The 14,208-nt window shown below is 39.4% G+C and overlaps 1 protein-coding gene across 4 annotated transcripts in view; it reads left to right on the plus strand.

Annotated features, from left to right (window-relative positions):
• The window catches only part of LOC149225154 (protein ENHANCED DISEASE RESISTANCE 2-like), a 125,062-nt gene that overhangs the window by 48,815 nt on the left and 62,039 nt on the right, over positions 1–14,208 (plus strand). For all 4 annotated transcript variants that reach the window (XM_089376952.1, XM_089376953.1, XM_089376950.1 and 1 more), the window contains one exon: positions 97–158. In XM_089376952.1, coding sequence (XP_089233078.1) covers positions 97–158 — 62 coding nt within the window. The remainder of the gene's footprint in view (positions 1–96; positions 159–14,208) is intronic.

The following is a 14,208-nucleotide window of genomic DNA, read 5'->3' on the forward strand; positions in this document are numbered from 1 at the left end:
CTTCATTTGTCTATAAGATTGGGGCATGTAATAAACAGTAAAAGTAAATGGGTTATTTCTCTGGATTCCTTTTAACTCTTTTTCTCGACAATGCAGGCCCAACCCTGTCAAGAAGACAGGCTTTTAATTTATTCTAAGAACAGGAGGCTCTCTTCTAGGTAATTATATTAATTATTTTTTAAAATTTTAGTCAATTACTGGGGCTTAGGGAGATAATGCTACAATAGAGCTTAAGTTTTACATGGTGTCTCCTCTATTCAGATACTCATATTAATACTCAAAAACAGTGATACTGGATTTTTGCTGCATTCTGTTAAGAGGACTTTGTCTTCCATACCTGTCAGCTGTAATACAAACTACAATACAAAATGAGAGGATTAAGCCATGAGAATAAGCATGAAATGCATGCTTACTCAATCAAGCAATGGATTATAATTATTATGCCAATGCTTTGTTTGCACAATGGAGGGTCTTGCATTGGTAGGAAAAGTCACATGGCCAACTAACGAACCTCCCCATGAATACCGAATCCATGGTTCAATGCTAATCCTCTCCAATAGGAAGTAGCTCACAGCCCACCTTGTGACCACAAGAAAATGATGCCTATCTTTAGTGCCTCAGAGCCCATCATCATTCCTTCTAGAAAAAATTTGATCATGTTGCTATTAGAGTCTGATTCCTCCCATACAATCTATGGTAACAATGGTGTTCAATGGCACAATCAAGGTATAGACCTCACTCGAGGGTGTTACCTATCCTTCTATCATAGTGAGAAAATTATCAACAGTAAGTACACATCATTTCCAGTGTCCACTAGCCAGGTGTTCAGTCTGACTCCATGTGTACAATGCACTCCATTATTAACTATCATCACAGGGCTTTTACATCCTCATAGCTTTATGTGCCAAATAAAATGCAACATATCTCAATTTTATATTTGACAAACATAAATGGGAACAGGAAACTTGGAACGTAGAGGGAATAGAATAATAAAGTTATAAACAGAAGTATACAGCAAAAATAGACCTACCAGTACTGTAAAAAAGGTGTACCATGCTGGAATGCATAATAACGTTAACATGTGGTCAGGCAACTCTATAACATCAGCCCTCCATGTTGACTCCAAATTTATACATGTAGGTTGTTTATGAATGAATAGGTCATTAATTGTCATATGAATAGGTTGTTGGGGCTGCAGCTTGCTACAAACATACCTGAATTAAAAACTATCAATATGAATGCATAGATTAACTCTTGATTCCCAAAATCAGTGTTCTATATGATATACTTGCAAATTTTGTCAAGAAAGGTGCTGTAGTGAACCTTAGTAGATGAAGACTAAATCCTTAACTTCAGATGAATTAAGGTGTCCACACAAGAATAATCAATAAGAATGTTGAGAAAATTCTTAAGGGAGGATAATTCCATCAATTACTTATGGAAGGAATTACTCCACAACCCACACTTGTACAATGCAATATCCAACATATTCAATACGATGATATTCATGTGTATATATACTCTCTCATGAGTATTCCTAGGGGTCTATGTCAACTACTACTCAGTATTACATTTATTAGCCACCAACTACCTAGTGAGATTTATTCTATGATTATGGCCACATTATGTTAATTAACCCCATTACATACCTCCCTAGGGATCTGTTCATCTTTAGTCTCTCAACCCCTTTGTGAATGTTGGCCCATGTGAATCAAGATCAATAAAATCTTGTCTCCAATTATCGTTAGGGTCATAGAGCCTGTGTAGGGACTTTAGTGGCCACCATGCCTCTTCCTCTCTAATCAACACCCATATAGGAAGTGCCTCTTTTGTGCCATCTTTGCACTCCATTTGAAATCCGCACATATGAGCCAAGGAGAATTAGGGAGGTCATCAATGATCCAACTCCAAAATCTTGTATGTTCACTGGTAACATTAGAGGCATAAACATTGGCCAAACCTAAAAGTCAATTGCCCAAGTTAACAAGAATCTCCATGTCTTTAGGGGTATGTACCCCATTCAACAACAAGATTACCAAACTTCGCAGATAAGGATTGTGACTCCCCCTATTCTATTATTATGACATGAATAAAAGTTCTAGCTTCGAGCCAAATGATTGACAATGCAGTATGAAGCATAAAACCAACGATTTTGACCTCTTGTATATAGAGAATATCTATCCCACTAGTAGAAGTCAATCTTTTTGTTAGGGCCATCAGGGCCTTAACTATTCTATTTCATTGGGAACTAATGACATCATATATCTATGCCTTTTTGTTTTCAAGGACTTGCCACAAGTCAATGCACTAGTCCAAAAATTGTTGAGGGTGCCTTGTTTTGGCATTTTGGTGATACCATATACTGAGAGAAAAATGAACTATTGGGATTCTAGAAGTGGTGGCGAATGACGGGTTCACCGATGACAAACATCCGCATGCATGGAGCTACAGGGGGTTATTGAGGCCTTGGGAGCTGCCTATTTACTAGGGTCAATTATTGAGGAGGCCTAGAATGTTAGGGGCTTTTGAGTTGGAGCTTTTGTACAATACAATTTGGCCACATTTCATTCCTCCTATTATGCACAACCTCTATCCATACCCCCTCACTCGCCTAAGGTACCTTCGGAGCATTAGGAGTGGAAGGGGTCTATGAAGGTGAGATTGTTTTAGTTTCAACTAGGCTGATTAGTGGGCAATCTTGAATGCAATGGTTGGGACTTTGGTAATGGAAACAAGTGTTGGGTAGATTAATATAGCGAACTAGTTAGCGATGCACCTAGCCAATCAATTTGGATGTAAATAAATTTCTTTAGGTGTCGGTATAGATTATCACACACAAACATAGTGTTGAGGATGAGGGTTGAAAAATGTTTCAAGATCTTCATGGATAAACTCCCTTAAAGAGGTGACAATCTATTGTATGGGTGGCTCAATTTGCATATGTGGGTCAAGCAAGTATACCCAAATTGCGCGAGCAATCTGCGATGCTTTATCAACCAAGAAGTCATTGGTCTAGTGGTTAAGAACCATCATGATATTCTTACATATCCAAGGGCCTCACACTTACAAACCTAGCTTCAAAAAATTGCGTCAAGGGGTATCCTCCCAACAAAATAGCAATGAATGGAACCTTCCTAAGGCTCATGATAGTTAGTATAGAGAATTCGATAGACAAGGGTCGTTACCTCTTCATACACCTTTGGGATAAAAATCTGGTGAGCCTTGGGTGACATCACCAACTAGCTGTCTAGACTTGCCATTGTGACGGATCATAGAAAGGTTAGATGAGGCCATGGTGTGTTACCTTATGACAAAAGATCTATTGACTTGACAGGCAATTGAGCCACACTAGTGTTGAAAAGAAAATATGAACATATCAACCATGACCAAAGATCACAACCTCTAGGCTATTAACTTGAAACGCTAGTAGAGAAAAAACCTGAAAGGTGCCTGTTACCACCCAAATGGTTGACCCCTAGGAGAAAACTTTTCTCCTATTTGTTCAACTTGCCTGCCAACAACCCTATGATGATATGCAGATAATTATGCCTTGAAGCCCTCTAAACACGCTCCTGTTAGTGCTTTTCATCATCTAGATTACTTCTCGAATGAAGGTGTGTCACCTATTTGTAGGTACCTTAACCATTTCTATAGTCATGTTCTTTCATTTAATGTTAAGGGCATTCTAGTATGGATCACAGGTTGAGTTGGATGATTGACCCCTCTTGGTTGTATCTTTTCTCCCACACCTCACCTTGGTGGTTATCCCTTGCCCCTAGTCCAGTGTGACCTTCCTTGTGGCTTTTCTTTCCCCTGTCGATGAGGGACATGAATAGGAGGCATTGATTGATATAGCAAGCCCATAATAATCCATAATTACTACTTTCCACGTATCCCTTTAATCCACAACTCCATTCTTTAGGTTGATTGTTATCTATCATCGATACTAGCTCCCATTTATCTTGATCTTTGAGCAAACTTCTGAATTTTTTTCCCTTAAGAGGTTGATGTAGCTAAAAGAGAGTTAAAGCATATGTGACCACACAAGAAAGATAATCATAAAATGAAAAAGATGGTTGGGACAAATTTATAGTGCGTGCACAAGAGCATGGACAAGAGCCTAACATGAGCTCTAGCCCCCTCATTAGCTCTCACCCCCTCCTGGCATATCATAATCTTTCTAAATAAAAGGAACTTTGAATGCTTCAACCCCAATGAGCAATGAAGCACATCTTTAAGGGGTATTTAAATGTATCAAATGAGCTTGTAACCCAAGCTATGGATGAAAATAAAAAGAAAATCATTGAAGAAAAATGCGCATAAGAGGGGTGGTAAAAATAGGCTAAGGAAAGGGGTAACTTAGATCCCACAATTGCTCTTTCACATCATTACACTCAAGATGTTGGAACTCCAAAAGTTGGTACCAAGACTATGGCATCTTCCATGAAGTTAACCCCTTCCATGTCCACATCTCATATGCACCTATTGATTGACGGGTTAGTGTTGGAAACAAAATACTGAGGAGATTATGTGAAATTGTATCATATTCACTTGTGTGGAAGGCAAAAAGCCACAAGTCAATGTGAAGAGTTATGAGAAGTCCAAGAGACCTCTTGGAATATAAAACCAAGGGTCAAAGAAATGTATTTATTGTTGATGTTTTGTAGCATTGGGAGGCATTCCCGAATGGCCAAAGAGGTCTCCAAGTCAGCCTAAGAAAATTAAAATATTTTTTTTTGGGGGGCACCAAGTCGACCTAGGAAGACAAATTGGCCCAACTCATGAAGGATGTGTCCCTTGGGTTAATTTATCCCCATTTGACTAGTATATATAAATGATATGACATCTCATTTTTCTCCACCAAGGAAGTGAGCTTTCTTCTTCATCTTTCTGAGGTCTCTTGGATAGCAACACATGTGGAGAAAAGGAGGATGAGTTAATTGTTGACCAAGCTACTTGTCTGAGATTTGACTAGGCCGTCGGAATTGACCACAACCACAGATTTTACTACAGGCTACAAGAGTTTACCACAACCACAAGAGTTGAATATAGGCCTAAGGGTTGACTGCATGTCACGGGGCCAAATTTGACCACACGCTAACTATTTGACCAATGTTGACTTTTGGCTTGATTGACTAAAGTTGACTTCTTGGAGTTTGACTAGGTTTTACTGGTATTTTTTGACTTGGATATTAACATATATTTCTAGACAAATTGGATTTGTAAACCTTGCTGAAGAATAATTTCTCCTAAAGAAAAGTTGGGTTTTCTCCCAAGGTTGGGTTTCCTAGGGTAAAAATATTGTCTCTATTGTGCATGGTTGTCCTTCTATGTTCTTTTTGTTTCCGCTGCATTTACTATTGATGTTTTCTGAAGTGTAATTTCTCAATGATATTAGTAGCATAAGGATATTGTGTGTAAAATCATTAGGAGGTAATTATCTGACAGAAAATAGAATTCTATTGTGTACCTTGTAGAAAATTCAACATTTATATGTACATTTGTTTAATGAAATGATACCCCGTGTTCTATTTACGTGAGGTCCAATAGTGGTATTAGAGCAAGTTATTCCCATCATGCTTAATTTTTTAAGCCACTAGTTTTGTGGCCTCAACTTGGGCACCGTCACTAGTATAGTGCTTTTTCTGTACATGCTTGTTCTACATGTTAAATCTACGGTTCTGGCCTTAGTTCTGTACCAAACCTGTCTTCCACTGGAATCACTCCCATCTAGCACCGGAATGTGTTGAAATTCTAGTGTAGCTAGGACTAAAATAGTTTTTCACAATTGATAACTTCTAATGATGCAATCAATTCCTTCTTTATACTTCAATCATCAAGTAGCTATACATGAAAAACTTGAACCATTCAATTCTTCAATAAGAGAAGTAAGCAAAGATCACAATAAACAATGAACAATAGACAAAGACACCAAGAATTAGGCTCACAGGCAGGGCAAACCCCACAAGGGGAAAACCCAACCAAAATTATTTCCTTATGAGAGAGAGATTCTGTCCATCAAAAGTACATCAAGAATATTCCAATAAATCCAAATCTGACCTCAATAAAGTACCAGTCAAAATCAGTCAATAGAGAGAGAAAAGTCAATTTTAGGTCAATTGTAATAGTTTGCACAATGAAGCCGAAATTCGGTCCTGAGGTGACTATAATGAGAGGTGAAATCAGTCATGAATCCACCACAAAAAAAGTCAACACACCAGTCAAAAAATCTTGGTCAAATCCACAGTCAAGGAAAGCAATCAACTCAGGTCAACGTCCAGATGTGAGAGTGAAATCACAGTTAGCAAGAATCAATAGAGTTGTGAAGTATTTGGCTTCCAAAGATGATCTGAATTGAAGTCAAATAAATACCAAGATTGCCCAATTCAAATGTAGTCAATGTAGCTTCAAAAGGAAAAATCAATGCAGCTGAAAAAGTCGTCTTTCTATTCTTCGCATTTGTGGAGATACTCTCTGAAATTGCAAACCGAACCTGATGTGATTCGATGCCCAAATGAGTGCCAACGATGTCCTTTTTATGTGTTTCATGTGGGATAATTAGCCCTAATGAGGCCGACTTATAGGGTTGACAAAAAAACAATATTTCTTCATTATTTTTAATGAAGAATAACGACTGTAGCCATCCAAATTTTCAACACTCCCTCTTAGCTAGGGAGATAATTTTTTTTCATTCTCTCTCAAGATCATTCTTCCCTAACAAATCATAGGTCTCACATCCCACAGCCTAAGGAAGAGATTTCTTTCCAAGTCTCTCTCTCCCAATCTCATCATAAGGAAAGATACATAACGTCCATCTCAAATCATCTCCTCGACCAAAAGGTCTCACAATGCACATCCTAAGGGCGGAATCATCATCTCCTAGATCACAAGGTCTCACAACACACAACCTACAGGAGGAAACAACAATACATCTCTAGGCCACAAGGTCTCACAACACACAACCTACAGGGGGAATCAACAATACATCTCCTGGACCACAAGGTCTCACAACACACAACCTATAGGAGGAATCAACAATACATCTCTCGGACCACAAGGTCTCACAACACACAACCTACAGGAGATGGTCCATAATATGATGCTATGTAATCAGTGCTCCCTCTCTCTCAAAGAGGGGTTCTCAACAACTCCAAGTTGTTCTCTGAAATAACCAAACTTCATCCGGACAATGGCTTTGTCAACACATCAACAACCTGCTCATCAGTAGGAACATATTCGAGCCTCACAACTCCTCTTTGGACAATATTTTGGATGTAGTGATATTTGATTTCAATGTGCTTTGATTTGTCATGAAATACCAGGTTCTCATAAAGCTTTACACAACTTTGATTATCACAATATATGATAGTCGACTCCAACATTTGATCAAGCAAATCAGAGAACAATTTTCGAAACCATATAGCCTTGCAACAGGCTGCACTAGCAGCAATGTATTCAGCTTTAGCTATACTCAGAGCAATAGAGGTATGTTTTATGCTAGACCAAAAAACCATAGTAGATCCCGAGCTAAAACAGTGTCCAAAGGTGCTCTTTCTATCATCAGTGCGACCAACCCAATCAACACTAGAGAAACCATACAATTTATGATCCCCATTAGAAGCATACATCAGACCATACTCAATGGTACCTTGCAAGTATCTCAATATGTGTTTAGTTGCAACCCAATGTACACAATGAGGCTCAACCAAGAATTGGCTCAATGTATTCACAACATAACAAATATCAGGCCTGGTGTTCACAAGATAATTCAACGAGCCAATCAATTTGCGATACATAGTTGGATCAATCAAATCAGAATCACTATCTCGAATCTTCTTCAAATTCGTCACCATAGGAGTGTCCATGGACTTGCAATCCATCATGCCAAATCTCTGAAGAATCGTAACAATGTACTTGCCTTGGCCTACAAAGATCCCATTAGGATTTTTCCAAATTTCCAATTCCAAATAGTAATGCATGAGGCCAAGATCCTTCATCTCAAATTCGAATACCAACTCCCTCTTGCACCGGACAATCAGTACTTCGGCTCCTGTCAGAAACAAATTGTTTACATACAATAGCAATATTAGGGGTTCACCTTCAACAACCTTGAAATATAGATTCGGATCAACATCACTCTTCTTGAAGCCAAGGCTCAACAGATAACCATAAATTCAAGACTACTATGCATGAGGGGTCTGCATCAGGCCATATAGGGCCTTCTTTAAATTACAAACACGTGTCTCTCTATCATGGACCTCAAAACCTCGAGGTTGTTCAATATAGACTTCTTCTTCAATGATCCCATTTAGAAAAGTTGTTTTGACATGCAATGCAACTTCCAACCAACAATATATGCAAGAGCAATAATAGATCTAATAGATGCATACCTGGCAATGGGAGCAAAGGTGTCTTCATAATCCTCTCCTTTTCTGGGAGAATCCACGAGCCATGAATCTAGCCTTGTATTTTTCAACACTTCCATCGACATCACGTTTTATTTTGTAGATCCATTTTGAAGACACAACAGACTTTCCTTCTAGTCTAGGCACGATTTCCCAAACATCATTCTTCAATATGGATTGATATTCTTTAGTCATCACATCTTTCCATACTTGTTCTTCAATAGCTTCTTCATAGGAAGATGGTTCAGACTCAATGATCTTACACATCAAGGCTTTATAACCATAATACTTCTTTGGCTTCTTGATCTCCCTAAAAGTTCCACGAGCAACAACATGGCCTTCAACTTCCTTCACTGTTTTCTCTAACTAGGCCGGTCTCTTTCTTGTCTCAGCTACAAGAACTTTTGTAGATTCAACAGGTTCATGATCAATGTTTTCTTCGTGTGGGTCTTCATTCATACGTTTAGGTTCTTTTGACCTTGATTCCACACTCTTTGGGACCAACTGTACTTCATCATCAGAGTCCAAGTGTGAACCCTTGGACTTCCAAAATGCAGCATCCTCATCAAAAATAACATCCCTGCAAGTCTCAATATATCGTTGCCCTGAAATATAGACCCTAAAGGCCTTTGAATTCTCACTGTAGCCAACAAAAGTACCCTTCTTCCCTGATGGTTCCAACTTTGTCCTTTTCTCTTTGGGCACATGAACAAAAACAAGACAACCAAAGATTCTTAAATGTTCAACATTTGGTCTGTCACCTGTAAAGATTTCTTCAGGAGTCTTGTAATCCAAAATTTGATGTGGGCATCGGTTTTGAACGTAGACAACAGTACTTGTAGCTTCTACCCAAAGAAACATAGGCATCTCTTGGTCATGAAGCATAGATTTGACAACTTCCAATATAGTTCTATGATTTCTTTCTGCAGTTCCATTTTGTTCGGGGTAGTAGGGAACTATTAGCTCCCTCTTAATTCCATCATCCCTACAGAAATCTATTAATTCATTTGATAAATATTTCCCACCATTATCAGACCTCAGTGTCTTGATTCTTCTTCCTGTAGAATTTTCACACACGCTTTGAACTCACGAAACTTCTCAAATACTTGATCCTTGGTCTTCAAAAGATATATCCATGTTTTGCAAGAATAGTCATCAATGAAAGATACATAATACAAGCATCCACCCAAGGTTTTATCAAGCATGGGCCCACAGACATCAAAATGCACGAGATCTAATATTCATTTGGCTCTATTATCACTACTAGTGCATCTTCCTTTAACATTTTTCCGAAGGGCAGATCCTTTGCATACTCCATGGTTTGCTTTAAGTTCAGGTACACCTTTAACAAAATCTTTCAATCTCCCAAAGCTTTGTAATGCGTATGAGCGTACCTTTGATGCCAAATCTCACTAAGTTCAGTAGTGTTGTGTAGAAGAGCTTCGATTGAGTAACCAATGAGACAATATAGTCCTCCAATTCGTACCCCTCTGACTTCATATTTTCCATTATATCCAAGCTCAACCTTTTGAGTAAACTTCTTTTCAATCAATTTAGATAGATGATCATGGCTTCCAGTCTTGTGCGTGGAAGCACCACTATCCACTAGCCAAATTTCATCATGATTTTCAATGGAACTTGTGAAAATTCCTTGAAATTCAACAATTGGAATTTATTCTTTGAACTGATTAATTATGCAGTTTATTTGTTACGACAAATAACTAATAAATCACACAACAATTTCTTCATAGTAAAATTACGCTGCGGAAAATAAACTGGAACTGAGAAAATAGATGCACACACAAAATAAAAATGACACCAATATTTTTGGACAAAAATCCCCAGAAAAACCCATTAGGGAAAATCGGTGCAGCAGATGAGAGTTTATTTTATTATATGCAACAACGAAAATTTGAGTACAATATTTGGATGCCCAAATTGGCAATCCTCAACAAAATGATCTGGCCAAAATATTAGTGAGGCAATTTGTCTCAACCAATAGCTGATCTTTTCTCTGAAACTAGCTCAACTTGGGCCACTTGAAACCCCTACGTCAGCCTCTGCGTTACCTCTACTCAAGCTATACTCGCACTGCCGGTGGAGCTGCTTTGATCTTGTTGTTCTACCCAACTCAACCATTGGAGATGACTCACTTGGTCTCCTGGAACCTCTTTCAGCCACTAGCACCTGATTCGACCTCCTCTCCAGCTAAATCAAACTGCCCTCTAAAGCCTTTTATGCAGGCCCTAGGTAGCCTCACTAAGAAATAATGTGGTCCTTTTGCGACTGACTCTCGAACGCTGGAAATTCACCTGACATCGTTGTTGTTGATCCCTCTCACTTCTGCTTTCCTTCTAGATCGAACTCTTCTTCCTTGCTCGACCTCTACAGTTGGATAACTTGATCTACCAAGGAACTCGCTCTCCTTCGATGTGTCTATCTCCATCCCCATCGACCTGCTTGTATAATCTCTCGTCGGATCACCAACAACCATGATTAGATCTCATTCGATGGCTAAGATCATTTCAAACTCAGTTCATGTGAATTTCTATAGCTTTCTCACCTTTCCTTAATTAATTAGTATTAATTAACCAATTTTCCTAAGTTAGACTTAGGAAAAATTTAAGTGATGGCCAATTAATTTAATTAAGGTGTTTCGCAAGCTTATCTCACGAAACCTTTACTGGGTTTTGAAGATCTCGTGCTTTTAGCCTCTTTGACACGAATCGAGACTAGAAAACTTGTCTGATGTTACAAAAACTAACACTCCCTCTTAGCAAGGAAGGTGTTCTGTCTTCTCTTGTAACATCTTCCCTCACGCTACGAATGTCTGACATCTGCAACAACCTCTCACTGTCCATCAAGCTATTGCACATACTCTGATTCATCTACTAACTTTGTTGTTGAACCATCCTGCATTTGCATTATTGTTGACATCTGCATTGTGCCACCCTGCACTGTGTCCAACATTGCTCTGTGCAACAACTAATCTCATGCGACTGCTGCTGCTACAACTACTACGACTGAGAACCAAATCCCAACAATTTTCTCTGCAAATGCCCATTGAGTCTCTGATTGCATCTAACTTTGCTCTGTCTACTGAGTAACAACCTGCGTCCAACTATCTTTGCGCCCCTCAGTAACTCACTGCTACTGGTTCTGCTGCTAACCCTTAGAATTTGACTGTGCCTGTTGAATAATACGATCCAACTGCTACTGAAATGGATTCTCCACTATACCCATCTATTCTCTGAAATAGATGAACTTAGCTCTTCCTAGAGCTTTCGTGAGTATATCTGCAACCTGCTCTTCTGTGGGAACATGCTATAGCTGGATTGCTCCACGCTCCACATAATCTCTGATGAAGTGATATCGGATGTCTATGTGTTTCAACCTATCATGAAACATGCTGGATTTTCAAAGCCTAATGCAACTTTGATTATCACAGTAGATATTTGTCGCCTCCATCCTCTCACTGAACAAGCTCACTAGCAGCTTCCGAAGCCATATAACTTCACGTGTGGCCATCGTAGTTGCCATGTACTCTGCCTCTGTAGAGCTCAATGCCATGGACTTCTGCTTCCTACTGCACCAAGAGACCACCCCTGATCCAACGTTGGAGCAACACCCAAATGTGCTCTTCCGGTCCACTGAACCGCCTGCCCAATCTACGTTTGTGAAACCACATAACCGATACCATCACCTCGAGTATACCTCAATCCATACTTGACTGTGCCACGCAAATACCTTAAAATGTGTGCCTTGCTATTGTCCAGTGCACTCTCTTCGGTCCCACCATAAACTGACTGAGAGTGTTGACCGCGAAGTAGATATATGGCCTAGTGTTGACCAGATACATGAGGGAACCGATAAGCTGTCTATACAAGGTGGGATCAACGTCCTCGTCCTCTGATGCATCTATTTTCCTTTAGTTTGTAATCATAGGCATAGACATAGGTCTATAGTCCTGCATCCTGAACCTCTTTAGAATCTCTGTTGCTGTTACATCGAACAAATCCCTCTTGCGGACAAGAGTAATCTCCTTAGATCCTTGACGGAAACTACAAACAAGCAAGACAATTGAACTGACTCTTTCACTAAGTTGGACTTGTTTGAATGATAAGAATTAAGGTTAATGGATGAGCCGCTTACCTATTTCACGAAATGCTCGATGAAGATCCCTTGTTGTGATTTGATGCAGCTCCTCAATGCTTGATAAGACCTGCAATCATAGACCATAAAAGGATCAAAAGCATATGCGATATAATAATCCAAACAAAACTTAACCTAATGATCAAGGAACTTTGGAATTGAATGTCTTAATAAACATTATAAACCATTCTTCATTTCAATAAGACAAATCAATGGGAGAAAGTGTTCATTTGTATTGATCAAAGATAAAGAGGAGCCTTACAACCTTTGCCTTGATGCTGTGAGGTCCCTCCCAAATGCCTTCAATCTCCTCCTTAGATGACAAGATTTCCAATCTCAAACTAACAACATAAGTTTATCTTCTCTGAGTTCTGACCTCCTCAATCCCTCTACCCTATGGTCATTTTATAGGCCAAGAGGAAGAGCTTTCATATCCAAAAGAGGAGGATGAGACTCCTTAATTGGGGGATTAGGTTTCCATGAGAAAAGGGATTAAGATGCATCAGCTGAGGGTTATAGTTCAAATAGTCATCACCTGGAAGCTTTCAGTTGTGAAATATTCAACCATGTTTTTAGAATGTACTTTTTATTTTTACTTTCTTGAATTCATTTGCGTGGGTTTATAATGGCAGATAGAGCACATCTTTGCGTTGTTCTCAGAGTTGATTCCAGCGAATGCGAAAGAAAAGCTAGAAAAATCAGCGCAGGTGAAACTTAACAAGGTGTGACAATTATTTTCCCCAAATTTCTCATCTACTTCAAGATATCTTTGGTTGTTTGACTTCTAAGGGAGTTCATTCAAACATGTTCACGGATGGTAAAAAGACCCATAAACTGATTAAGTGTCATGGCGACAAATTGACATGTAACAGCTGCATATCTCCCTTGACCAAGGAAAATCTCCCCGTCTTTCTGCCATACTTTTAGACCTAGGAAATAATGCATTAGTGCCAAATCCTTCATGTCAAATTCCACTGAAAGGTTCCTCTTACAGTCCTCTATGAGCCCCGATGACCCAGTCAAGAAGAGGTCATCCACATACAACACTAGGATGAGTGGCTCATCCTCTACCATGAAATAGTAAAGGTCGGGATCTGTGTCACTCTTGACAAATTCCATCTGCTGCAAGTAGTTGTCAATTTGACCATACCATTCCCTAGGAGCTTTCTTGAGTTCGTATAGAGCTTTCTTCAGTGTGCACACATGCGTGCTCCTCTCATGCGTCTCGAAGCCCTTTGGTTGTTCTATATATGCCTCCTCCTCTATCATCCCGTTCAAGAAGGTTATCTTGACGTTCATCTGGTGAATCTGCCATGCCATCTGTGTTGCTAGAGATATAACCGACTAGGTAGAAGCATATCTGGCAACTGGGGCGAAAGTATCCTCATAATCTATCCGTTCCTTCTATGCACACCCCTTTGCCACAAACCTAGCCTTATACTTCTCCACGCTACCGTCTGCAGCGTAATTGATCTTATAGATCCACCGAGAGCCCAGAATTGACCTATCCTCAAGCCTCGACACCACCTCCGGAACGTCATTTGTGATGATGGAGCTATACTCTTCCACGATGGCATCTGTCCACACCTGATATTGTGCGGCCTCTTGATAGATGGAAGTTTCTATGCCACTAATGCTTGGTACCTGTCTG

This window comes from Pinus tabuliformis, chromosome J (genome assembly GCF_031772625.1).
Source record: "Pinus tabuliformis cultivar Carrire ecotype Pingquan chromosome J, CPIR1, whole genome shotgun sequence".
NCBI classification, from domain to species: domain Eukaryota; kingdom Viridiplantae; phylum Streptophyta; class Pinopsida; order Pinales; family Pinaceae; genus Pinus; species Pinus tabuliformis.